Here is a 27,846-nt window from a genome sequence, read left to right as displayed (position 1 = left end):
AAATAAAATAAAATAATAAAATGAATAGAAAGAAGTAAAAAATAAAAGTAAAAGAAAAATGCAGGCAAAAGCTGTGTTAAAAATAAATGTTTTTCGGGCCCCTTTTAAAAGCCTCGACGGATTGTGGCGCCCTCAGGTGGATGGGGAGAGCATTCCACAGTCTGGGTGCGGCCGAGCAGAAGGCTGGTGTGCAGCTCAGTCCTGGGGGCTCTGAGGAGGTCGGCTGTGCCGGATACCAGCGTTCTGTACAAAGGAAACTATAAAAGGAGGACCTGAGAGGCGTGTTCCCTCCCCTCCTCCTCCTCCGGTCCCCTCGGCGCTACGTACCTTCCAGGCGGCGGCCCGGATGCGGTTGCGGTTGCGGTCCAGCTCCTCCCAGACGTCGGCCTCCTGGTTGCAGCGCAGAGCCTCCTGGTGGACGGGGGAGCCGGGCAGGCGGTCGGCGAGGCAGCCGTTCTCCCCGTCGCTGAGCTGCTCGTCCTGCAGGACCTCGTCCGTGTTCTCCCGCATCAGGTCCGCCGGGATCAGGGAGGCGTTGGCCATGCTGGAGGAGGACAAACAACGGAACAACGTTTAAAAAGGTGCCGTGAGAGTGAGGATCAGGGGGGGCCGTCGGCCATGTTGGAGGAGGACAAACGCGGAACAACGCTAACATGGGTTCATAGTCATCACTGATATAGAGTGTCTGGTCAGTAACATGGGTCTCCCGGTCCCTCCTGCTCTGCAGTAAACAGCCATCACTGATATAGAGTGTCTGGTCAGTAACATGGGTCTCTCAGTCCCTCCTGCTCTGCAGTAAACAGCCATCACTGATATAGAGTGTCTGGTCAGTAACATGGGTCTCCCAGTCCCTCCACTCTGCAGTAAACAGCCATCACTGATATAGAGTGTCTGGTCAGTAACATGGGTCTCTCAGTCCCTCCACTCTGCAGTAAACAGTCATCACTGATATAGAGTGTCTGGTCAGTAACATGGGTCTCTCAGTCCCTCCTGCTCTGCAGTAAACAGACATCACTGATATAGAGTGTCTGGTCAGTAACATGGGTCTCTCAGTCCCTCCACTCTGCAGTAAACAGCCATCACTGATATAGAGTGTCTGGTCAGTAACATGGGTCTCCCAGTCCCTCCACTCTGCAGTAAACAGTCATCACTGATATAGAGTGTCTGGTCAGTAACATGGGTCTCCCAGTCCCTCCTGCTCTGCAGTAAACAGTCATCACTGATACAGAGTGTCTGGTCAGTAACATGGGTCTCCCAGTCCCTCCACTCTGCAGTAAACAGTCATCACTGATATAAAGTGTCTGGTCAGTAACATGGGTCTCCCAGTCCCTCCACTCTGCAGTAAACAGTCATCACTGATATAGAGTGTCTGGTCAGTAACATGGGTCTCCCAGTCCCTCCACTCTGCAGTAAACAGCCATCACTGATATAGAGTGTCTGGTCAGTAACATGGGTCTCCCAGTCCCTCCTGCTCTGCAGTAAACAGTCATCACTGATATAGAGTGTCTGGTCAGTAACATGGGTCTCTCAGTCCCTCCACTCTGCAGTAAACAGCCATCACTGATATAGAGTGTCTGGTCAGTAACATGGGTCTCCCAGTCCCTCCTGCTCTGCAGTAAACAGTCATCACTGATACAGAGTGTCTGGTCAGTAACATGGGTCTCCCAGTCCCTCCACTCTGCAGTAAACAGACATCACTGATATAGAGTGTCTGGTCAGTAACATGGGTCTCCCAGTCCCTCCTGCTCTGCAGTAAACAGCCATCACTGATATAGAGTGTCTGGTCAGTAACATGGGTCTCTCAGTCCCTCCACTCTGCAGTAAACAGCCATCACTGATATAGAGTGTCTGGTCAGTAACATGGGTCTCCCAGTCCCTCCACTCTGCAGTAAACAGCCATCACTGATATAGAGTGTCTGGTCAGTAACATGGGTCTCTCAGTCCCTCCACTCTGCAGTAAACAGCCATCACTGATATAGAGTGTCTGGTCAGTAACATGGGTCTCTCAGTCCCTCCACTCTGCAGTAAACAGTCATCACTGATATAGAGTGTCTGGTCAGTAACATGGGTCTCCCAGTCCCTCCTGCTCTGCAGTAAACAGTCATCACTGATATAGAGTGTCTGGTCAGTATAGGGCTGGGCGATAAAACGATAACGATAACTATCGCGATAAATTATTTCCTCGAAATAAACATGAAACGTGGTCGCAAAGTTTCGATATATCAATTTTCCAAGCTTGGATATGAGCACACGCACTAACAACCAATCAGTGAAGGAGATGCCGAGAGCGAAGGAGACCCGGAAGGAGACCCGGAGGTAGGACTCACTCAACAACAAGGCTTGCTAGGCTAATTAGCTTGCACAGCACTGTTTTATATATTTACGTGCCGAGTATGTGTGTGGCGTGAATTCTGAGGCCACGTTTATAGTAGTGTGGGGTATACAGTGGACGTCGTTTCAATATATTGTGGCGGAAGAGAGTATTTTAGTGTCATATTTAGCACATTGTCATGGAATACACCGCTTAGAAACAACAGGCTGGCTAGGATAACTAGCTTGCACGGCGCTGTTTTATATATTTACGTGCCGAGTATGTGTGTGGCGTGAATTCTGAGGCCACGTTTATAGTAGTGTGGGGTATACAGTGGACGTCGTTTCAATATATTGTGGCGGAAGAGAGTATTTTAGTGTCATATTTAGCACATTGTCATGGAATACACCGCTTAGAAACAACAGGCTGGCTAGGATAACTAGCTTGCACGGCGCTGTTTTATATATTTACGTGCCGAGTATGTGTGTGGCGTGAATTCTGAGGCCACGTTTATAGTAGTGTGGGGTATACAGTGGACGTCGTTTTCAATATATTGTGGCGGAAGAGAGTATTTTAGTGTCATATTTATTACATTGTCATGAGATACTCCGCTTGTCGGCTAACTGCTAACGTGCATGGACTGATGACGACATCAACTCGACTCGAGACATTCGCAGCAGCATAAGAAGTTAATTAAACTTGACAGACATTATATCGACGATAATTATCGATATCGAGTTATATGAAAATAATTTTATAATTTTATCGCGATAACGTTTTTGGTCATATCGCCCAGCCCTAGGTCAGTAACATGGGTCTCCCAGTCCCTCCTGCTCTGCAGTAAACAGCCATCACTGATATATAGTGTCTGGTCAGTAACATGGGTCTCCCAGTCCCTCCTGCTCTGCAGTAAACAGCCATCACTGATATAGAGTGTCTGGTCAGTAACATGGGTCTCCCAGTCCCTCCACTCTGCAGTAAACAGCCATCACTGATATATAGTGTCTGGTCAGTAACATGGGTCTCCCAGTCCCTCCACTCTGCAGTAAACAGCCATCACTGATATATAGTGTCTGGTCAGTAACATGGGTCTCCCAGTCCCTCCACTCTGCAGTAAACAGCCATCACTGATATAGAGTGTCTGGTCAGTAACATGGGTCTCCCAGTCCCTCCACTCTGCAGTAAACAGCCATCACTGATATAGAGTGTCTGGTCAGTAACATGGGTCTCCCAGTCCCTCTGCTCTGCAGTAAACAGCCATCACTGATATAGAGTGTCTGGTCAGTAACATGGGTCTCTCAGTCCCTCCACTCTGCAGTAAACAGCCATCACTGATATAGAGTGTCTGGTCAGTAACATGGGTCTCTCAGTCCCTCCTGCTCTGCAGTAAACAGCCATCACTGTATTCCCACTGTATCCAATCAGGAGAGAGAACCCTAGATATTTCTACTTGTTTCAAGAAATCTTGCTTACTGGGGGTCACTAGATTTGCTTACTGCACTGGTAGATAATTGTACTTGTTTCAAACACATTTGCTTAAAACTAGTTTTTATTTCTTATTTTTGTCAGACCATTTTTGCAGTGTGGAGTTCTCTCCCCTGATTGGATAAAGTGGGGAAAAGATACCAGAAAATTGATTTCCTGTTTACTGCAGAGCAGGAGGGACTGGGAGACCCATGTTACTGACCAGACACTCTATATCAGTGATGTCTGTTTACTGCAGAGTGGAGGGACTGAGAGACCCATGTTACTGACCAGACACTCTATATCAGTGATGGCTGTTTACTGCAGAGTGGAGGGACTGGGAGACCCATGTTACTGACCAGACACTCTATATCAGTGATGGCTGTTTACTGCAGAGCAGGAGGGACTTGGAGACCCACGTTACTGACCAGACACTCTATAACAGTGATGGCTGTCGGAGTGTAGAGCTATTATTTTAACACGTAGACTACTTATTTTAACACATAGACCACAAATTTTAACAACAAAATACCACTTATAGCACCTTTAACTCGACAATCGCGATTTTCCGCTTCACAATAAAATGTATCCTGGCTTCCGGTTGAGAAACGTCTGCAATCTCGTCTCATTACTTTTCTCAGAAATGTTCAAGTTGTCAAAAAAAACACAGTATTTTTATGATCATATAGTTTACATAAGAGAAGAACATGACCATATGACCGGCCGAGCTACGTCAAGCCATCTACTGGCACCTAAACCCAGGACAAATCTACTCAAATCTTCTGTGACTTACAGAGCTATCATGGAATGGAACTCATCGCCAACCTACTTCGCTGAAATAGAATCCAAAACCACTCATGGCATAGCGGTGAAAACCAATGGACTGTTTGTTAATTGTATTTATGTTGATGGCAGTGAGTGCTGCTCAGGAAGCACTATTTATTTTATTTGAATTATTTTATTTGAATACTTTATACTAATAAGTATCTTGTACAATGTCCTCCTTAACTGAGGATGAGATTGTTTTTTGATCCACTTTTTCTCCCATTTTCTATATTTTCTCCCATCCCAATTTCGTATCATCCAATTCAACCCTCCCCTGTCACGAACGCTGTTTCTTGCCTCCCACAAGCCGGCTGCAATGTGGACTAAGTCGTACATAGCACGAGTCCCCTCCGGTACTTGAGGTAACAGCAGTCGCAACTTTTCACCTGCGCAGCTCGATCTCTCAGTGGCGAGGAGTAACGCGTGGGAGGCTCACGCTGCCCCCGACACTTCCTGATTCTACTGCGCAGGCGCACCAACCGACCTGTAGGAGTCGCTGTCCACAACGCCCGATCCCCACCCATCAGTTTCCCACCCCCTAATACGGCCAATGTGTATTAGTATGAACGACCAGCTAAACTGAAAGCAATGTGGAGCGCTGGGCTCGAACAGGCGAGCCCAGCGTCTCCGCATTCGTGGCGAGCACCTTGCCCACTACGCCACGTAGCCGCCCCCTAACTGAGGATGAGATTGTTAATGATGTTGATAATGATGTAATGTATTGAATATTGTTGTATTGTTGTTAGTGCCGGACCCCAGGAAGAATAGCTTTTGTCAAGTGCAAAAGCTAATGGGGATCCTAAATAAACACAAACATAAAGGTTAAACGGCACTAGCGCGCTGCCGTCGCCTTACCCCATGTGCGCCGGCGTGAGGCGGGTGTGGTGCTGCGGCGTGGTGGCGCTGGCGTTGATGGTCAGGGTGCCGTCGGTGCAGGTCCTCTCCCAGTCGTACGGGTCGTTCTCCACCACGTTGTACGTCTTCATGCTGTTGTCAAAGACCGACATCAACAGCTGCAACCAGAAGATGTAACCAGATGTAACCAGATGTAACAAGATGTAACCAGATGTAACAAGATGTAACCAGATGTAACCAGATGTAACCAGATGTAACCAGATGTAACCAGACGTAACAAGCTGCAACAAGATGTAAAAACTTTAAAAGATGTAACAAGCTGTAACAAGATGTAACAAGATGTAAATGGCTGCATTTATATAGCAGCTTTTTATCCAAATCGCTTTACAATTTGTTCCCCACATTTTACCCGTTCACTCACACATTCACACACCGACGGCGGAGGCGACCATGCAAGGTGCCAACCTGCTCATCGGGAGCAATTAGGGGTTAAGTGTCTTGCTCAAGGACACATCGACACGCTGCCCGGGAGGAGCGGGAATCGAACCGGGAACCTCCGGATTACCAGACGACTGCTGTACCCAGTGGCGTCGTTTCAGTAAAAGGCAAGGTATGGTTGTTGAATTTTTTTTGTCTTTTTGTCAAAACAGTTGTGCAATAGTCACTTTTGGTGAGTTGTTTCTATACTGTTGTGAAGGGCCAGATTAAACCGAATATATATATTTATTTATATATATATATTTAATTGTATTTGTATATTCTCTAATATTCCCTGATATCCCTTGTATATTCCTTGTACAATATGCATTGAATATCCATTCTAGCCTACTGAACATCCCATAATAGTCTCCATTCTACTATTGGTCGAGACCTTGGTGCCAGGCTGCCATACCCCCCAGACCCAGTTCAAACGTACCGCTCAACATGTACGAACAAGTCCTAGTTCCGCGTAGGAATCTGGCTACCGCACCACTAATGGTACTATTTGTTCATAGTGCGTATATATACTGCGCTACTAAAGTAGGACTTTCTTTTAGTCCAGTTTCTTACCCTCCAATAGAGTGACAGACGTAAAGCCTCCCCGCGACGCCACGTGTGGGAGTAAGGCCAAGTTCGGCCTACCATCGGTATTGAGACATCGTGTATATTAATATTTGAATAGTCATATTTGGCACTATATCGTCGAGTTGGACGTAGTCTATTAAGCTAATAATAGTCTATTCATATGTAGTGCTTCGTGCGGTGAGAATACTATCGTAGTCAGTACCCCCATCGTTTCGGGTAGAACTGGCTGCTTATCCAGGGTGGCCGACCCCATGTGAGGCTGCACCCGAGGAGCCCCAGAGCCGACGAGCGAGTGGACCTGCATACCGGATTATTCTACCGACAGCCCGCCTTCCCAGGCACGGATTATGCTTTGTATACAGTGATTATTCTATGGATAAAGACCAACACTGCCGTGTGTTGGAAACCCCCCCCCCGGAGAGGACGACAGGTGAGGAGACGCTCTACACGACGAGGTCGCTTCACGTCTCTCCATCGTGGACCGGAGGAAGCCGGCCCACAGAGAGTCCAACTGCTTTCATCTGTGGATCGAGGATCGCTGAGGCACCGAGCCGCACAACCGTGGGTTCTCCCAGGATACCCTCGGCCAGACGGATACAGCCAGACTCTACCCCCCCCCCCCTTCTCCAGTTGTCTTACAAGCGACCGGAACCCCCCCCCCTAGTGTATCCAGTTCTATAATCATTAAAGTATCATTGCTATTATTCCTTAAATATTCCAGGTTGTATATTTACCGCCTGCGCCACCAGAGATTGGACGTTCTCTATTGATATACCAACGAATACTCATTTGCCATAAAAGTGCATCCTATTTCAAATCATAAATGTAATTAAGTGATTGCTCTACATACCTTTTGCTATGTATTAATTATTATTAAACGCAGACTTTCGACTTGGTACATTTGTGTTGGATCGTTTCATCTACGTGGGAGTGTTTACCATAATTATTTATGCCTAGTACTGGGTGGCCAGAGTCTAAAGTACAAGAGGTAGTGGTAGTAAGTATCATATCTAACAATACAGTCAGGGAATTGTACCCCTCAGTTACAATTGGTCCTTCGAGCCGAATGGTAATTAGTGTAATATTAATATAGTGTTATTAATATTGAAATGGCCTATGATGAACACTCCACGAAACGATCCTCCTAACCAACGCCCGCAGCGCGAACGACGGCTCCCTCAGTACTTAGAGGCTTACGCTGTCAGTCAACAACCTAGTCTTCTACTAACAGTAAACGCGGTAAAACTAGAAAGTAAAAGTATGTCTAACCCCAACGCCCAGACTACCCAGACCATAGAGGCCCCTACGGGTTCTAATGTAACTGACCAAGCTCACGGTGGGGACCAGTGGGAACCAGACATGACTTCACACCCCGCCAGTACTGAAGAAGTAGTCCCCGATGAGTCCCGGGAGGAATACAATGCTACCGAGAGAGAACTCGGCACGGAAGAAGACGGGGAGAGCACCGTGGAGATAGAGCTCCAAGGCTCCGCAAGGAGTACCCCGAGGGAAGGCTCCCCTATACAACCGCCTTCTCCCAGCGAGGCAGAGAGGACCCTACAGCAGGCCTTCCTCATCAGCCTGAACGCCGCTGCTGAACGCGACCGACTGCAGATCCAGCAGCGGAGCGAAGAAGAGCATATACGTCTAGAAATAAGACGCATTCAGATGGAAGAGAATGTGGCCCGAGACCGAGCAGACAGCCAGCGAGCAGCTGCTGGTGCTCTACGGGACGCAGAGCGCGACAGACAGCAAGCGCAACTAATAGAACAGCTGATCAGACGGACAACACCCTCTCCCTCCGCCAGAGGCTCCAGGAACTCGTCTAGACACACCTCCAGGGCGGCATCCCCTAGCCGATTAAACAACCCTGAACTTGACCAACAGACGAGGTCTATACCCCCCACAGACCACCTCCCCCCACCGGTCCAAGCGAGACCTAGCAACCGGGAAGGAGCAGCATATCCTGTGGAGAGGCTAAACCAGAGACTACAAGCACTGGATGACCTAACTGAAGACGAAGAGGAAGAGGAGGAGAACCACGCCCGACGACAGCACAGTACTCTACCGGACCAGGAGGTCCGGTACAGCCCAGGCTATACTCCCGCGGAGCTGCGCTACAGACCCCCGACTCTATACACGGGTGAGCACGACGCACGACCCGCACCGAGGAACAGCACCTGGACAAGCGGGCCATGGTACACTGCCGGTACCAGCCCATACCAAGGAGCGGGAGGAGACTCGCCTAGGAGGCCTCTCCCCCAACGCTCGCCGATGTATCCACAGTCAGCGTCATACATTGGCACGCCTATGGTACCCGACTTCACCCAAGAGAACCGGGCCCAGTATACAGAACTCCGCATGTGTCTGGAGACCATGTTGGTGGATGTATTGGATGAACGCCATAAATACGCCATCCTACTGAAGCACTTAAAGGTACCCCGCGCACATAATATAGCGCTCGCCTACGCGACTTCCACCACCCCATACACAGCAGCGCTGGTAGCATTGGACCAGAGGTATGGGCGCATATGGGATTACGTGATCCAGGAGATCCGACACATCGACCGCTTACCCCCAGCAATAGACAATCGAGCACTGGACGACCTGTCCATCAGAGTGCAGTCCCTGGTAGGGATGTTGGGAGCGCAGAGAGAGAAGGGGAGGCATGAACTTTACGCCAACTCAAATGTGGAAAGGATCTTGGAGAAGCTGCCGCCCGCTCGACAGGAGCGTTTTAGGCGGCAGAGAGACCACCGAGACCCGAATGGCCCCGAACCGAACCTCCTCGATCTAGCAGACTTCCTGGCGAGAGAAGTCAGCAGCCTACGGCTAGATACATTCGGACGGAGCACCCCTGGCTCCAGAGAAGGAACCAGACGACTAAATGATGGAAGAAGATCGGTGACTGTGATGCACCAATCGGAGTCAGTACCGAGCAGCAGGAGCCACAGTACCCCCTCCAGAACGGAGAAGTGGAAGATAGTGTGCCCCTACTGTGAGAAAGAACACTGGCTAGCGCAATGTGACTCCTTCCCCAAGCTGAACGCGGAGGAAGCAAGTCAATGGATAAAGTCCAACAAGCGCTGTTTTCGCTGTGCGCGCTCACACATGGCAGCCGAATGCCGCTTAAAGAAAAGGTGCACCAAGTGCGATGGAGCCCATCTGGACATACTTCACGACAGTAACAGACGGCGCCCTTCACCCGCACCATCCAGCAGCAAAGCGAGCGTCATGTACATCGATCCCGCCAGCAGCAGTGGAGCCCGAGTACTCCTAAAAGTAGTGCGTGTGACACTAAGCTACCAGAATAAAGTCCTGGACACTTACGCCGTCCTCGATGACGGGTCAGAGAAGACCCTTCTGCTCGCCTCCGCTGCGGCCCAGCTAGGGCTGCGGGGAAGCGAAACCCAAATGACAATTCGGACAATAAGACGAGATTTGAAGACGATAAAGGGCGAGAATGTCTCATTCTCTATCGCAGCAAGCGGCCAGCCTGAGCGACGGTACCAGATTACAGACGCTTTCACCAGCCAAGAAATAGGACTGTCGCGGTACACATACCCCGTCGCCAAGCTGATGGAGAAATATGCACATCTGCGCAAGTTACCGATCCCGCTCATAGACAATGCTATGCCGACCCTGTTGATAGGCTCCGACCATGCAGACCTCATTGTCCCGATAGACCGGGTTCATACCGGACCCCGAGGCTGTCCTGCAGCAGTCGAGACCCGTTTGGGATGGACTCTCCAAGGCCCGCTCGCCAAACCTCTCAACCGAAGTACAGCCACTAGATGTCTCCACTCCCGAGTCACAGAGGGAGAAACCGCACTCCTGCAACACGTAGAGCGGCTATGGACCTTGGAACAAATGCCCTTTAAGAACGGAAAGAAAGACATTCGCTCTAAAGATGACATTTACGCCATTCACCTCCTCGAGACAGGGACCAAGAGAGTCCCGGTCAACGGCGTGTTGAGATACGCCACGCCACTCCTGCGGCGAGAAGGAATGCCTACTTTCCACGCCAAGACAGATGCCACAGAACGGTACCTGCTGAACACGGAGCGGCGCTTAGCCAAGAACCCCGCCCAAGAGAGTGTATACCGCGCCGAGATTGAGAAGCTCATCACAGCGGGACACGTCACAAAGATGGTCATTAAAGAGGCTGACCAGACCACTGAATCGTGGTACGTGCCTCACCACAAGGTCCATCACAACGGTAAAGACCGCATAGTATTTAACTGCAGCTACCAGATCGGATCCCAAAATCTGAATAAAGAGTTACTGCCCGGTCCCACACTCGGCCCCTCCCTACTCGGCGTTCTACTCCGCTTCCGCCAGGAAAAGGTGGCCATCAGCGGGGACATTAAAGGAATGTTCCTGCAGGTGAGATTAGTAGAGGAGGACAAGCCCCTGTTACGGTTCCTATGGAGAGAGAAGCCAGGAGATGAGCACCCAGCCATCTACCAATGGGAAGTCCTCCCCTTCGGAACGACGTGCAGCCCCTGCTGTGCTACATTTGCACTACAGAAACATGTAGCAGAGGACCCAGCAGCGGACGAAGAGGTCCGACACAGCGTAAAGAACAGCTTCTACGTAGACAACTGTCTACAAAGCCTTTCAACCCAGGAAGAAGCCGAGGCTCTCCTGATTAAACTCCGCGCCTCATTGATCAAAGGCGGCTTTGATCTCAGGCAGTGGGCCAGCAGCGATCCGCAAGTACTGCGCAGCCTCTCCTCCGAGGACAAGGCAGCCAGCAGCGAGACCTGGATGGCTACAATCCCGGGAGAAGCCCAGGAGATGACCCTGGGATTGGTGTGGCGATTCAAAACAGATTCGCTTCACTACAGACACAAGCCCCTGACTACGGAGCAGGGAAGGCCGGCGGCGGCGCCGACCACCAGACGGAGTGTGTACACAACACTCGCCCGACAATATGACCCGCTAGGATGTATTCTACCGTACACCACCAGGGCAAAAATGATTGTACGAGCATTGTGGGACAAGGACCAGGGCTGGGACGACCCCATTCCCGCACACCTTGCATCCACCTGGAGAGAGTGGGAGATGGAGCTCCACTCACTCCCAGGCGTTAATATGCGCCGAAGCTACTTCCCACCCACGGTGAGGCCAGAGACATGTAAAATGGACTTACACGTCTTCAGTGACGCCTCAGAGGTCGCATACGGATCAGTAGCCTACTTGCGGGCCCAAGAAGAGGGGGGAGAGATCTACACAGCATTTGTCCTCGCCCGCTCGAGAATAGCCCCACGCAAGCAACAATCTATCCCACGTCTAGAGCTCTGCGCAGCCCTAGCCGGAGCGCACCTAGCCACGCTCATCCAACGTGAGCTCACCATACCGGTGTCTAGAACAATCCTGTGGTCAGATTCCACGACAGTACTCGCCTGGATCAAATCAGACTCATGCAAGTACAAAGTCTTCGTGGGAGTCAGAGTCACCGAGATTCAAGACTTAACCGAAGAGTTAACCGGAGAAACAGAGTGGCGCTACGTTGATACAAAACAGAACCCAGCTGACGTCATCACCCGGGGAATGCCCCTAGATGACCTCACCCGTCGCAATGTCTACAGTGACGGCCCAGCATTCCTAAAGCTCCCGGAAGGAGAGTGGCCCACGCCTATCCCGAGGGAAGCCAGTCAAGAGGAGGCTGAGAATAAGAAACCTATGTTCTGTGGATTGAGCACTGTTATCTCCGCAGACCCCAACATAGATGATTGCACTACCATAGAGAGTGCACAACAAAGGACATTCCTACTGCACTACCTGCCGTCTCTACAGACCCGCCAGAGGTGGGTGGAGGAGAGAGACAATTTGACAGAAGGAACAGTCGTCGTGATTATTGATCAATCACTGCCCAGAGCTATGTGGCCGGCCGGCCGCGTAAGCAAAGTGATCACCGGTGCCGACGGCAAGGTCCGAGCAGCTGAAGTGCTTGTCCAGGGTCGCACTTACACCCGTCCCGTGGCGAGGCTCATAGAACTGCCCCGACTCCCAGACACAATCGATGATGACCATGACCCTATAACCCTATGACTTTGTGAAGTTGACTGACCCCTACAGCAAACCCTTATGTGTAAATAGACAACGCGATTAATCTGTCTCTGCTTAACTGATTAGGTCTGGGACCAATCAGGGGGTGGCTGTTGTGAAGGGCCAGATTAAACCGAATATATATATTTATTTATATATATATATTTAATTGTATTTGTATATTCTCTAATATTCCCTGATATCCCTTGTATATTCCTTGTACAATATGCATTGAATATCCATTCTAGCCTACTGAACATCCCATAATAGTCTCCATTCTACTATTGGTCGAGACCTTGGTGCCAGGCTGCCATACCCCCCAGACCCAGTTCAAACGTACCGCTCAACATGTACGAACAAGTCCTAGTTCCGCGTAGGAATCTGGCTACCGCACCACTAATGGTACTATTTGTTCATAGTGCGTATATATACTGCGCTACTAAAGTAGGACTTTCTTTTAGTCCAGTTTCTTACCCTCCAATAGAGTGACAGACGTAAAGCCTCCCCGCGACGCCACGTGTGGGAGTAAGGCCAAGTTCGGCCTACCATCGGTATTGAGACATTGTGTATATTAATATTTGAATAGTCATATTTGGCACTATATCGTCGAGTTGGACGTAGTCTATTAAGCTAATAATAGTCTATTCATATGTAGTGCTTCGTGCGGTGAGAATACTATCGTAGTCAGTACCCCCATCGTTTCGGGTAGAACTGGCTGCTTATCCAGGGTGGCCGACCCCATGTGAGGCTGCACCCGAGGAGCCCCAGAGCCGACGAGCGAGTGGACCTGCATACCGGATTATTCTACCGACGACAGCCCGCCTTCCCAGGCACGGATTATGCTTTGTATACAGTGATTATTCTATGGATAAAGACCAACACTGCCGTGTGTTGGAAACCCCCCCCCCCGGAGAGGACGACAGGTGAGGAGACGCTCTACACGACGAGGTCGCTTCACGTCTCTCCATCGTGGACCGGAGGAAGCCGGCCCACAGAGAGTCCAACTGCTTTCATCTGTGGATCGAGGATCGCTGAGGCACCGAGCCGCACAACCGTGGGTTCTCCCAGGATACCCTCGGCCAGACGGATACAGCCAGACTCTACCCCCCCCCCCCCTTCTCCAGTTGTCTTACAAGCGACCGGAACCCCCCCCCCCCTAGTGTATCCAGTTCTATAATCATTAAAGTATCATTGCTATTATTCCTTAAATATTCCAGGTTGTATATTTACCGCCTGCGCCACCAGAGATTGGACGTTCTCTATTGATATACCAACGAATACTCATTTGCCATAAAAGTGCATCCTATTTCAAATCATAAATGTAATTAAGTGATTGCTCTACATACCTTTTGCTATGTATTAATTATTATTAAACGCAGACTTTCGACTTGGTACATTTGTGTTGGATCGTTTCATCTACGTGGGAGTGTTTACCATAATTATTTATGCCTAGTACTGGGTGGCCAGAGTCTAAAGTACAAGAGGTAGTGGTAGTAAGTATCATATCTAACAATACAGTCAGGGAATTGTACCCCTCAGTTACATATACAATTCAGTTATATGACATTTAGGTATGACACATGACTACACAAGCATTTTTAGTATAGAAATGTGTCAACAGACTAAAGCAGGGAACCACAATATTTTGCATACGAATTATGCAGAATGTAATATCATAACTGTCTATTATTTTTCTTGCAATTGAGCCAATTTTCCTTAGGTACGGTTTTGAGGTGTGTGTTCAACAGAATGTAGTATCAAAAACACATTCACAAAAAGTATGGGTTACTGAATGCTGAACTGCACTGTTATAATCACTAAGCCATTGTAAGCCATTACCTGTGTCCCTGTATCACTTGTCTCTGCTGCCCTTTGATTAAAAAACGTCCCTATGTCCATTTTCCTTTTTTTGGGCATATTTCAGTTAGTCACAGTAAAAGTCACCTAGTAAAAGTGAGATAATTGACAATATCAAAACATGCTAGGGCTGTACGGAATAGTTCGAAGCTTCGTTCATAATGTTGACATTCGAATTCTAAATCAACATAAACAAATTGCAATTATACATATATTATTCTTTTTTTTGTCAAGGTATGGCGAGTGCCATACCTTGCCATACCAGAACGACGCCCCTGGCTCTACCTCCCGAGCCACTGTTAAGATGTAACAAACTGTAACAAGATGTAACAAGCTGTAACCAGATGTAACCAGATGTAACCAGATGTAACAAGATGTAACCAGATGTAACCAGATGTAACCAGATGTAACCAGATGTAACCAGATGTAACCAGATGTAACAAGATGTAACCAGATGTAACCAGATGTAACCAGATGTAACAAGATGTAACCAGATGTAACCAGATGTAACCAGATGTAACAAGATGTAACCAGATGTAACCAGATGTAACCAGGTGTAACAAGATGTAACCAGATGTAACCAGATGTAACCAGATGTAACCAGATGTAACAAGGTGTAACAAGATGTAACCAGATGTAACAAGATGTAACCAGATGTAACCAGATGTAACCAGATGTAACAAGATGTAACCAGATGTAACCAGATGTAACAAGATGTAACCAGATGTAACAAGATGTAACCAGATGTAACCAGATGTAACCAGATGTAACAAGATGTAACCAGGTGTAACAAGATGTAACCAGATGTACCCAGATGTAACCAGATGTAACAACCAGATGTAACAACCAGATGTAACCAGATGTAACAAGATGTAACCAGATGTAACAAGATGTAACCAGATGTAACAAGATGTAACCAGATGTAACCAGATGTAACCAGATGTAACCAGATGTAACAAGATGTAACCAGATGTAACCAGATGTAACAAGATGTAACCAGATGTAACCAGATGTAACCAGGTGTAACAAGATGTAACCAGATGTAACCAGATGTAACAAGGTGTAACAAGATGTAACCAGATGTAACAAGATGTAACAAGATGTAACCAGATGTAACCAGATGTAACCAGATGTAACCAGATGTAACAAGATGTAACCAGATGTAACAAGATGTAACCAGATGTAACCAGATGTAACAAGATGTAACCAGGTGTAACAAGATGTAACCAGATGTACCCAGATGTAACCAGATGTAACAACCAGATGTAACAACCAGATGTAACCAGATGTAACAAGATGTAACCAGATGTAACAAGATGTAACCAGATGTACCCAGATGTAACCAGATGTAACAACCAGATGTAACAACCAGATGTAACCAGATGTAACCAGATGTAACCAGGTGTAACCAGATGTAACCAGATGTAACCAGATGTAACCAGATGTAACCAGGTGTAACAACACCCCTTACTCTAAACCAGGTTCATATCCTATTCCCTACCCCCTACACCCCGTACCCTAAACACACGCACACAGAGGAATAGAGAATCAGGCAATAGTAGACAACGATGTCTCTGTTGCTAAGCTAGCCCTAAGGTTGCACTGCAATAAAACTATTTTTTTTTATCCACTTTTTCTCCCATTTTTCTATATTTTCTCCCATCCCAATTTTCGTATCATCCAATTCAACCCTCCCCTGTCACGAACACTGTTTCTTGCCTCCCACAAGCCGGCTGCAATGTGGACTAAGTCATACATAGCACAAGTCCCCTCCGGTACTTGAGGTAACAGCAGTCGCATCTTTTCACCTGCGCAGCTCGATCTCTCAGTGGCGAGGAGTAACGCGTGGGAGGCTCACGCTGCCCCCGACACTTCCTGATTCCACTGCGCAGGCGCACCAACCGACCTGTAGGAGTCGCTGTCCACAACGCCCGATCCCCACCCATCAGTTTCCCACCCCCTAATACGGCCAATGTGTATTAGTACGGACGACCAGCCAAACTGAAAGCAAATGTGGAGCGCTGGGCTCGAACTGAAGAGCCCAGCGTCTCCAGCATTTCGTGGCGAGCGCCTTGCCCACTACGCCACGTAGCCGCCCCAGTGCAATAAAACTATTTTAAAATAAAGATACAAATTTAAAACCACATGGTGGTGCTGGCATCGTCATAGTGGCGCCACCACTGTTTAGGGAAAGCCCTGATTAGAAGTTGTACTTTATTGCCCCCGAGGGGTAGTTTGTCCTCTGCGCTTGACCAGTCATAACGTAACGGGGGGGGGGGGGGGGGGCAGCCACACAGCGCGGAGTCCGGGGACCAAGTCCAGTTGCAACGCCGGTACCTGGGTCAAGGACGACGGAAAGATACTGTTTACCCAGAATGCAAGTGTTTTTATGGTGTGTGTGGGGGGGGGGGGCAGAGTACCCGGAGGATACCCACGCAAAAACGGAAAAGAACATCAACCTGCGTTGAAACACCAGGAGCTTCTTGGTGTGAAGCAACAACTGCACCTCCACGTCGCCCCAACAGACCCTCCATCCTCATCCAGACTAACAGAAGAGCTCATCTATTTATAAAAAAAAAATGACTAAAAGTATAATGGAGCTCTATGGAGAAACCATGACACTCCCCTGACTAAAAGTATAATGGAGCTCTATGGAGAAACCATGACACTCCTCTGACTAAAAGTATAATGGAGCTCTATGGAGAAACCATGACACTCCCCTGACTAACAGTATAATGGAGCTCTATGGAGAAACCATGACACTCCCCTGACTAACAGTATAATGGAGCTCTATGGAGAAACCATGGCACTCCCCTGACTAAAAGTATAATGGAGCTCTATGGAGAAACCATGACACTCCCCTGACTAAAAGTATAATGGAGCTCTATGGAGAAACCATGACACTCCCCTGACTAACAGTATAATGGAGCTCTATGGAGAAACCATGACACTCCTCTGACTAAAAGTATAATGGAGCTCTATGGAGAAACAATGGCACTCCCCTGACTAACAGTATAATGGAGCTCTATGGAGAAACCATGACACTCCCCTGACTAACAGTATAATGGAGCTCTATGGAGAAACCATGGCACTCCCCTGACTAAAAGTATAATGGAGCTCTATGGAGAAACCATGACACTCCCCTGACTAAAAGTATAATGGAGCTCTATGGAGAAACCATGACACTCCCCTGACTAACAGTATAATGGAGCTCTATGGAGAAACCATGACACTCCCCTGACTAAAAGTATAATGGAGCTCTATGGAGAAACCATGACACTGCCCTGACTAAAAGTATAATGGAGCTCTATGGAGAAACCATGACACTCCCCTGACTAAAAGTATAATGGAGCTCTATGGAGAAACCATGACACTCCCCTGACTAACAGTATAATGAAGCTCTATGGAGAAACCATGGCACTCCCCTGACTAAAAGTATAATGGAGCTCTATGGAGAAACCATGGCACTCCCCTGACTAAAAGTATAATGGAGCTCTATGGAGAAACCATGACACTCCTCTGACTAAAAGTATAATGGAGCTCTATGGAGAAACAATGGCACTCCCCTGACTAAAAGTATAATGGAGCTATGGAGAAACCATGACACTGCCCTGACTAAAAGTATAATGGAGCTCTATGGAGAAACCATGGCACTCCCCTGACTAAAAGTATAATGGAGCTCTATGGAGAAACCATGACACTCCCCTGACTAAAAGTATAATGGAGCTCTATGGAGAAACCATGACACTCCCCTGAGTAACAGTATAATGGAGCTCTATGGAGAAACCATGACACTCCCCCTGACTAAAAGTATAATGGAGCTCTATGGAGAAACCATGACACTCCCCTGACTAACAGTATAATGAAGCTCTATGGAGAAACCATGACACTGCCCTGACTAAAAGTATAATGGAGCTCTATGGAGAAACCATGACACTGCCCTGACTAAAAGTATAATGGAGCTCTATGGAGAAACCATGACACTCCCCTGACTAAAAGTATAATGGAGCTCTATGGAGAAACCATGACACTCCCCTGACTAAAAGTATAATGGAGCTCTATGGAGAAACCATGACACTCCCCTGACTAAAAGTATAATGGAGCTCTATGGAGAAACCATGACACTCCCCTGACTAAAAGTATAATGGAGCTCTATGGAGAAACCATGACACTCCCCTGACTAACAGTATAATGGAGCTCTATGGAGAAACCATGACACCCCTGACTAAAAGTATAATGGAGCTCTATGGAGAAACCATGACACTGCCCTGACTAAAAGTATAATGGAGCTCTATGGAGAAACCATGACACTCCCCTGACTAAAAGTATAATGGAGCTCTATGGAGAAACCATGACACTCCCCTGACTAACAGTATAATGAAGCTCTATGGAGAAACCATGGCACTCCCCTGACTAAAAGTATAATGGAGCTCTATGGAGAAACCATGGCACTCCCCTGACTAAAAGTATAATGGAGCTCTATGGAGAAACCATGACACTCCTCTGACTAAAAGTATAATGGAGCTCTATGGAGAAACAATGGCACTCCCCTGACTAAAAGTATAATGGAGCTCTATGGAGAAACCATGACACTGCCCTGACTAAAAGTATAATGGAGCTCTATGGAGAAACCATGGCACTCCCCTGACTAAAAGTATAATGGAGCTCTATGGAGAAACCATGACACTCCCCTGACTAAAAGTATAATGGAGCTCTATGGAGAAACCATGACACTCCCCTGACTAACAGTATAATGGAGCTCTATGGAGAAACCATGACACTCCCCCTGACTAAAAGTATAATGGAGCTCTATGGAGAAACCATGACACTCCCCTGACTAACAGTATAATGCAGCTCTATGGAGAAACCATGACACTGCCCTGACTAAAAGTATAATGGAGCTCTATGGAGAAACCATGACACTGCCCTGACTAAAAGTATAATGGAGCTCTATGGAGAAACCATGACACTCCCCTGACTAAAAGTATAATGGAGCTCTATGGAGAAACCATGACACTCCCCTGACTAAAAGTATAATGGAGCTCTATGGAGAAACCATGACACTCCCCTGACTAAAAGTATAATGGAGCTCTATGGAGAAACCATGACACTGCCCTGACTAAAGGTGTCATGGAGCTCGAGGTGCTGGTGGTGTCGGCCTCTACCTGGTAGTCTGGTTTGGTGAAGTAGTTACCTGGTAGTCTGGTTTGGTGAAGTAGTTACCTGGTAGTCTGGTTTGGTGAAGTAGTTACCTGGTAGTCTGGTTTGGTGAAGTAGTTACCTGGTAGTCTGGTTTGGTGAAGTAGTTACCTGGTAGTCTGGTTTGGTGAAGTAGTTACCTGGTAGTCTGGTTTGGTGAAGTAGTACCTGGTAGTCTGGTTTGGTGAAGTAGTTACCTGGTAGTCTGGTTTGGTGAAGTAGTTACCTGGTAGTCTGGTTTGGTGAAGTAGTTACCTGGTAGTCTGGTTTGGTGAAGTAGTTACCTGGTAGTCTGGTTTGGTGAAGTAGTCCAGGCTGGCGATGTGCTCCAGGAACACGGTGAACTCAGCCGGCAGGTGTTTGAGCATCAGCCGGTGGTCGTAGGTGTCCTTCAGCTTCCCCACGTGCTCCTGGACACACACACACACACACACACACACAGACACAGATGCACGCACACACACACACAGACACACACACACACACACACACACACACAGACGCACGCACACAGATGCACGCACACACACACACAGACACACACACACACACACACACACACACACAGACACACACACAAGAGACAGACACAGACACACACAGACAGACAGACAGACAGACAGATGCACGCACACACACAGACACACACAAAGACACACACACACACAGACAGACAGACACACACACACAAACACAGATACACACACAGACAGACAGACACACAGACACACACAGACGTTTGTGTGAAATATGGGGGCATTACATAGACTTACCTTCATTCTGGTGTTTATTCTGAAAGTCTGTCCTGATTTCATGGCATTTATTCTGAAAATTGGTCCTGATTTCATGGTGTTTATTCTGAAAGTGGGTCCTGATTTCATGGTGTGTATCCTGAAAGTGGGTCCTGATTTCATGGTGTGTATTCTGAAAGTTGGTCCTGATTTCATGGTGTGTATCCTGAAAGTTGGTCATGATTTCATGGCGTTTATTCTGAAAGTTGGTCCTGATTTCATGGTGTTTATTCTGAAAGTGGGTCCTGATTTCATGGCGTTTATTCTGAAAGTTGGTCCTGATTTCATGGTGTTTATTCTGAAAGTGGGTCCTGATTTCATGGCGTTTATTCTGAAAGTGGGTCCTGATTTCATGGTGTGTATCCTGAAAGTGGGTCCTGATTTCATGGTGTTTATTCTGAAAGTTGGTCCTGATTTCATGGCATTTATTCTGAAAATTGGTCCTGATTTCATGGTGTGTATCCTGAAAGTGGGTCCTGATTTCATGGTGTTTATTCTGAAAGTTGGTCCTGATTTCATGGCATTTATTCTGAAAATTGGTCCTGATTTCATGGTGTGTATCCTGAAAGTGGGTCCTGATTTCATGGCGTTTATTCTGAAAATTGGTCCTGATTTCATGGTGTGTATTCTGAAAGTGGGTCCTGATTTCATGGCGTTTATTCTGAAAGTGGGTCCTGATTTTTCACATAAACACACACAGCTCTTTCAGGACAGGATATTGAGTGGCCTCACTTTGTCCTTGATCTTTCTCCACGGCAACTGACCAACTAAGAACTCCACCAGCATGTAGAAGAGGGACCACAGGTCGTCATGACGACCCATCTCCTGTGGAAGAGGGGGGACAAGGAAAGTTACTTTCTACTGTTAATTATTAATAACAGGACAACAGGACAAAGTAATAATATGTTATTTGGGGGAAAACATTTTTAAAAAAAACAAATCAAATGTGACCGAGCCCAGCAGTAAGAGACTCCTGTCTGGAAGTCAAATCGTGAGAAAATCTAATCTTTTTGGGGTTTTTTAGTTTTTTTCCCATATGATCAAAGTTTGAACGTTTATAAGAGCATATTTACTGTAACAGCTACAGTAACAGTATCTCTAAATAGTAAAAACTTTGGTTTAAAAAAGACAGTTTGTGACACCTAGTACCCGACTGCCAAGGTGTTAAAAATGCAGCCAAACTTTAGATTGGATTTTCTCTTGTTTTCCTCAGCTCTGAGACTTGAGGTTTAACTAGATTAAAATAAGCATATCTTCTTCAAATGTGTTCAAATACAGTATGTCTGACACATCATTTGAAAGCTTACATTCTGTATTTTCATAATCTGTAAAAAAAATAAAAATATGAGAAATGACCGAGGGAGACGACTGCTGGGCTCGGTCACAAAATGACATCGAAATGTGAGAAAAGGTTACGGAGAAAACCAACAGATAAGAGGTCACGCAAAGGTCACGGGAGAGTTGTGTTGCAGGGATACAGACCTTGTTTTTATGAGCGTTGACGGACGCGTAGCGGACCGTCCCCCTGAAGCCTGCCACTGGACGGGGCTGAGACACAGAGGACAGAGAGGACAGAGGATCAGAGACAGAGACAGAGGACAGAGGATCAGACACAGAGGACAGAGAGGACAGAGGATCAGAGACAGAGGACAGAGAGGAGACAGGGTCAGAGACAGAGGACAGAGAGGAGACAGGGTCAGAGACAGAGGACAGAGAGGAGACAGGGTCAGAGACAGAGGACAGAGAGGAGACAGGGTCAGAGACAGAGGACAGAGAGGAGACAGGGTCAGAGACAGAGGACAGAGAGGAGACAGGGTCAGAGACAGAGGACAGAGAGGAGACAGGGTCAGAGACAGAGGACAGAGAGGAGACAGGGTCAGAGACAGAGACAGAGGACAGAGAGGAGACAGGGTCAGAGACAGAGACAGAGGACAGAGAGGAGACAGGGTCAGAGACAGAGACAGAGGACAGAGGATCAGACACAGAGGAGACAGGGTCAGAGGAGACAGACACAGAGGAGACAGACACAGAGGAGACAGACACAGAGGAGACAGACACAGAGGAGACAGACACAGAGGAGACAGACACAGAGGAGACAGACACAGAGGAGACAGACACAGAGGAGACAGACACAGAGGAGACAGAGGACAGAGGAGACAGACACAGAGGAGACAGACACAGAGGAGACAGAGGACAGAGGAGACAGACACAGAGGAGACAGACACAGAGGAGACAGACACAGAGGAGACAGACACAGAGGAGACAGAGGACAGAGGAGACAGACACAGAGGAGACAGACACAGAGGAGACAGACACAGAGGAGACAGACACAGAGGAGACAGACACAGAGGAGACAGACACAGAGGAGACAGACACAGAGGAGACAGACACAGAGGAGACAGAGGACAGAGGAGACAGACACAGAGGAGACAGACACAGAGGAGACAGAGGACAGAGGAGACAGACACAGAGGAGACAGACACAGAGGAGACAGACACAGAGGAGACAGACACAGAGGAGACAGAGGACAGAGGAGACAGACACAGAGGAGACAGAGGACAGAGGAGACAGACACAGAGGAGACAGACACAGAGGAGACAGACACAGAGAGGAGACAGACACAGAGGAGACAGACACAGAGGAGACAGACACAGAGGAGACAGACACAGAGGAGACAGACACAGAGGAGACAGACACAGAGGAGACAGACACAGAGGAGACAGAGGACAGAGGAGACAGAGGACAGAGGAGACAGAGGACAGAGGAGACAGAGGACAGAGGAGACAGACACAGAGGAGACAGACACAGAGGAGACAGAGGACAGAGGAGACAGAGGACACAGAGGACAAAAGATCAGAGAGACGTAACGACGTCCACAAAGCAGACTTCGCTGGCAGTTAGTTTGTGTCTGATGTTTTAGACCAAGAGGTTTTGTTGCCGACATGAAGTTCCACAATGAACCACGTCAGCGTCGTGCGAGAACAAATTAAAGACCAGCTCAATTCATATTTGAGGTATTGAGGTATATTAATAACAGGTATTTTTAAAGCTATCTGGCTGCGAGCTATAGCCTATAGCTTAGTACAAATTAATGGAAGCGGATACGGACCACTATAGCCTAGCTGTTGGCTAAAAACACCTTTCTTGGGTTTTTTTTACGCTATAGGCTAGCTCAGTGCTTCTCAAACTTTTTCTGTCAGGCCCCCCTTTGGCGGACCAAAATATATATCGCCCCAACAAAATAGTCATGAAATGGGCCATGTTTAAATTGATTGAAATAACACCAATATCGTGACCTTTCAAATTGGCCCTATATTTTGTTTTCAGAGCTGTCCTGGATGAAAAGCCAGCTTCACACAGATACTGTATGTGGTGCTGAATGGTATCAACACCTTAACTGCTGCATCATGAGATACTTGGTACTCAGCACCACACTCTGAAACTATCTCTCCAGGTGGTATTAGATGAGATTTCAAAGAGTTCTTCCAAGAGTTTGGATGGAGATGTGTCAGGAAGCTTTGTCTCAAGGTTTTTTTTATCCAGAGTAACTTGGTGATCCTTTTCTGTGTTTTATTAAATAATGATTTTCAGATTTTGAGAAATGGTATTTTCATGGAGAACAGTGCAGCTGCAACAGATAGCACTTTAGTGAACATTTTCTGTAATAAAAAAAAAAAAAAAAAAATGACAACAGACATTCGAATACTTCAAATAGAAGCTTCGAATGTTAAAAGATGACATTGGGTACAGCAGCCCTGGAGTAAAGGAATACCACACTAAACATGACACTGAGGAGGCCTGTGATCTGAGGGGTGAACATGTGCTCTTCCATGGCGCCCTGCAGGGCCGGAACCTGGCCGACCTGAGGAGGAGCACGGCCCGGGGCACCTTCAGCGTGAGCACCCCCTGTCATGCCTCTGCGCCCCCCCTGGGGGGCGCGCCCCCCACTTTGAGAACCACTGGGCTAGCTGATCCGTACGAGCTTCCATTCATTTGTGCTGCTAAGCTATAGGCTAACTCGCAACAGGATAGCTTTCTACTGGACGCACACAGAGAGGAAACTGGTATCTATCTTCTCGTCTGACTCTGGAGAAGACGGTGAGAAGATTTCCCATGTCGGCGTGTTCCTTTAAACACTGAGTGCCGCTTTTTACTTTTTCCTAAATGGGATCCGTAGACAAAATCCCATTGATGATCAACACTTGCGCACCTTTCTCACACTCTCAGTAACAGAATGTTGTAAACAAGACGAAAGCCTTTCTCTGGTCTGCATCCCCTTAACAATTGTGTGTATTGAGCTGTACTGTACTGTACCCATTCTGCAATCTGTTAAATAAAGTTTTCAATCAATCAATCAAGAACAGGGTACTCACAGGCCGGACCTCCTGGCAGGAGTTGGTGAACTGGCGCGCCAGACCAAAGTCCAGCATGTAGCAGGTGCGGCAGGTACTGGGGAACCGGCCCATGGCAAAGTTGGACTGGGGAGGGGAGGGGGGAGAGGGAGAGAGAGAGAGATGGTGGATTTAAAGAAATAGTTAATAGATTACACACACACACGTTAGTTTTATATTGGATTTAGATTCTAATTAGATTAGAATTAGACCGTATTTATCCCCAGGGGGGTAACAAGAGTTAATATGGCGGCTGAAAGAACAGGCTTATAGGTTTAACCCTTTCAGGTGTCGATCTCACATCTACCAGATTAGAAGAATAATAATAACTTTATTTGTATAGCACCGTTCATACAGGGAATTGCCATTCAAAGTGCTTTACATCAGTAAGAAATAAGACATAAAATCAGTGTAAAAAAAAGCAGCAATATCAAAGCATAAAGTGGGATAAAATAATGCAGATATATGAATAAAATTATATCAGAACCTCACGTTCCAATAGGCTTCTGTAATCTGTTACAAAACATGATAAAGGTTATAGTATGCACCCAGCGGGTAGTGGGGCATAAAAATTTAAATAAGTAAAATAATAATAATTAGTGCTGTCAATCGATTAAAATATTTAATCACGATTAATCGCATGATTGTCCATAGTTAACTCGCGATTAATCGCTAATTAATCGCATTTTATTTAAAAAATGATCTACCTTAAACGGATCTTTTTCAAGTTCCAAGTCAACATGAGAGTCAACAACTGCTTGCTTTATGCAGCCATTTAACACAAAAGGATGTGCCTCATGCGTTGCAAATTTGCATCAAATTCAAAACAGAGTGATGCACAAAATAACTTAAAAGAAAATAATCATTTAAAACAATGAAAAAAGTGTGCATGAAATAATAGGGGAAAGAAAACGTTAGGAACTTGTTACATTCACCCACACAAGGGCTGAGGACTCACACCCCCGCCCCCCCTCTCTCTCTCACACACACACTCTCCCAGCTCTCTTTCTCTCTTGCCCCTTCCTCATCTCTCTCACCACCCTCTCTCTCTATATATATATCCCAACACACACTTCAGAAACAAACATAGTATCAATGAGAGCATCAATAATACACCCGAGTGAAGTCTAGTAAAAAAAAAAGTTAAAAATATATATATATATTTCATTAAAAGTTAATCGTGAGTTAAAAGAAAATAGTGGCGTTAATAGAATCGGGCGATAACACGTTAATACCGCGTTAACTTTGACAGCCTTAATAATAATACAAAAATAATAATAACCATGAAAGGGTTCAAAGTAGGGATGGTCGATATTGGCTTTTTTACCGATACCGATATACCGATATTGTCCAACTCTTAATTTCCGATACCGATATCCCCCCCCCCCAAAATTTTTTATAATTTCAGGTAATTAACATTACATATCTCTTGTTGTGGAATTAACACAACATTATGCATACTTTTGACAATAAATAAAATCAGAATTTGTTCTTACTTGCTTGCCTGGGTAAATAAAGGTTATAGAAATGTAAAAAAAGAAAAGAAAAAAGAAATAAAAATTTTGAAAACCGATACCGATATTTTCCGATATCACATTTTAATGCCAATATCGGCCGATAATATCGGTAGGCCGATAATATCGGACATCCCTAGTTCAAAGTAACACAATAATTGTCTCCTCAAGCCGGACGTCTCACCGGCTTGATGTCGCGGTGCAGGAAGCCCACGGAGTGGATGCTCTCGATGGCCTCCAGGATCTGCCGGCCCAGCCGGAGGGTGGTGCTCACGCTGAAGGTGCCCCGGGCGGTGCTCCTCCTCAGGTCGGCCAGGTTCCGGCCCTGCAGGGCGCCATGGAAGAGCACATGTTCACCCCTCAGATCACAGGCCTCCTCCTCAGTGTCATGTTTAGTGTGATATTCCTTTACTCCAGGGCTGCTGTACCGAATGTCATCTTTTAACATTCGAAGCTTCCATTTGAAGTATTCGAATGTCTGTCGTAATTTTTTATGACGTAATAAAAAGAATAATAATATTTTTTTCATATCCTCAAACTAAATCCTCAATTTGAATAAAGTGATTAATCTGATTAAATGAGTATTTTTTATTTTATTAAATCAACTTTCTTTAATGAATATAACTCATCAGTTTCGTCAACATAAATAATCCAATAAGGGCACGGTTGGTACGAAAGTGATGGTGACGTCTTATAGTATAACACTATAATATTAGTGTAGCCTCAACTTTATCTGCAACTGTGAAGAAAAACCCCATTGGTTTAAACAGAATGAATAGACACATAAAAAATAAAGTAATAATAATAATTAAATAAAAAATAAAAAATTCGAATGTTGATTTAGAATTTGAACGTCAACATTATGATCGAAGCTTCGAAGCATTCGGCACAGCCCAACTTTACTTTATTAGGCTCGTGAATACTATTCAGTCATTCAGATTTTAACAATTGTATTTAGTGTTTTAAGTATTTTTAAAGTATTTTACGTTGATTTTATTCTACACCTTTATATCGATCACACTCAGCACCGTCACTTTCTCTTACATCACTGTTATGCTGGTTTTTATTGTGTTCTTGTGTATTGTATTGTTTTATTGTGTATTTTCTTGCCGTGCCGCAGGTCCAGTCGCGGGGGCAAGACCCAAGAATTTAGCTCTTTTTTTTGCATGTGAATAATGAAGAAGATGCAACAATAAAGCCTGAATCTGATGAACCAGCTTTACTGGCAGAAATCCTCTAGTCGAACAGAGAGCATGTGTTTGTCTGGAACTACTCTGACGACCATAACAATATATTAGGGACTCGGGTCCTGTTAGCCAGGTGCAGCTTAGTTTAGTTTAGTTGATTTATTTAGCACATTATTTAAAATAAAAACAGTGCTAGGAGGGAACGAAGCCCAATGGGCTTGTGTACAAAGTTCCACTCCCGTCCCATTGTCCATAAACATATATGAACGAAATACATGTAAACATGGTCTGGAAAATAAAGTCAAAACAAGATCAGAGACATAAGGCAGACAC

The 27,846-nt window shown here is 46.4% G+C and overlaps 1 protein-coding gene across 1 annotated transcript in view; it reads right to left on the bottom strand.

Annotated features, from left to right (window-relative positions):
- The window catches only part of LOC311225117 (tau-tubulin kinase 2-like), a gene marked incomplete at both ends in the record, with an annotated part of 90,183 nt that overhangs the window by 11,029 nt on the left and 51,308 nt on the right, over positions 1 to 27,846 (bottom strand). Inside the window, 7 exons of the mRNA XM_084310322.1 lie at positions 328 to 544; positions 5,456 to 5,613; positions 19,915 to 20,040; positions 21,154 to 21,246; positions 21,904 to 21,969; positions 24,795 to 24,899; positions 26,511 to 26,651. Of these exons, the coding sequence (XP_084166448.1) occupies positions 328 to 544; positions 5,456 to 5,613; positions 19,915 to 20,040; positions 21,154 to 21,246; positions 21,904 to 21,969; positions 24,795 to 24,899; positions 26,511 to 26,651 (906 nt within the window). The remainder of the gene's footprint in view (positions 1 to 327; positions 545 to 5,455; positions 5,614 to 19,914; positions 20,041 to 21,153; positions 21,247 to 21,903; positions 21,970 to 24,794; positions 24,900 to 26,510; positions 26,652 to 27,846) is intronic.

Source organism: Notolepis coatsorum (assembly GCF_963971535.1).
Source record: "Notolepis coatsorum genome assembly, chromosome: 3".
NCBI lineage: Eukaryota > Metazoa > Chordata > Actinopteri > Aulopiformes > Paralepididae > Notolepis > Notolepis coatsorum.
This window is presented reverse-complemented; position numbering and strand designations above follow the sequence as displayed.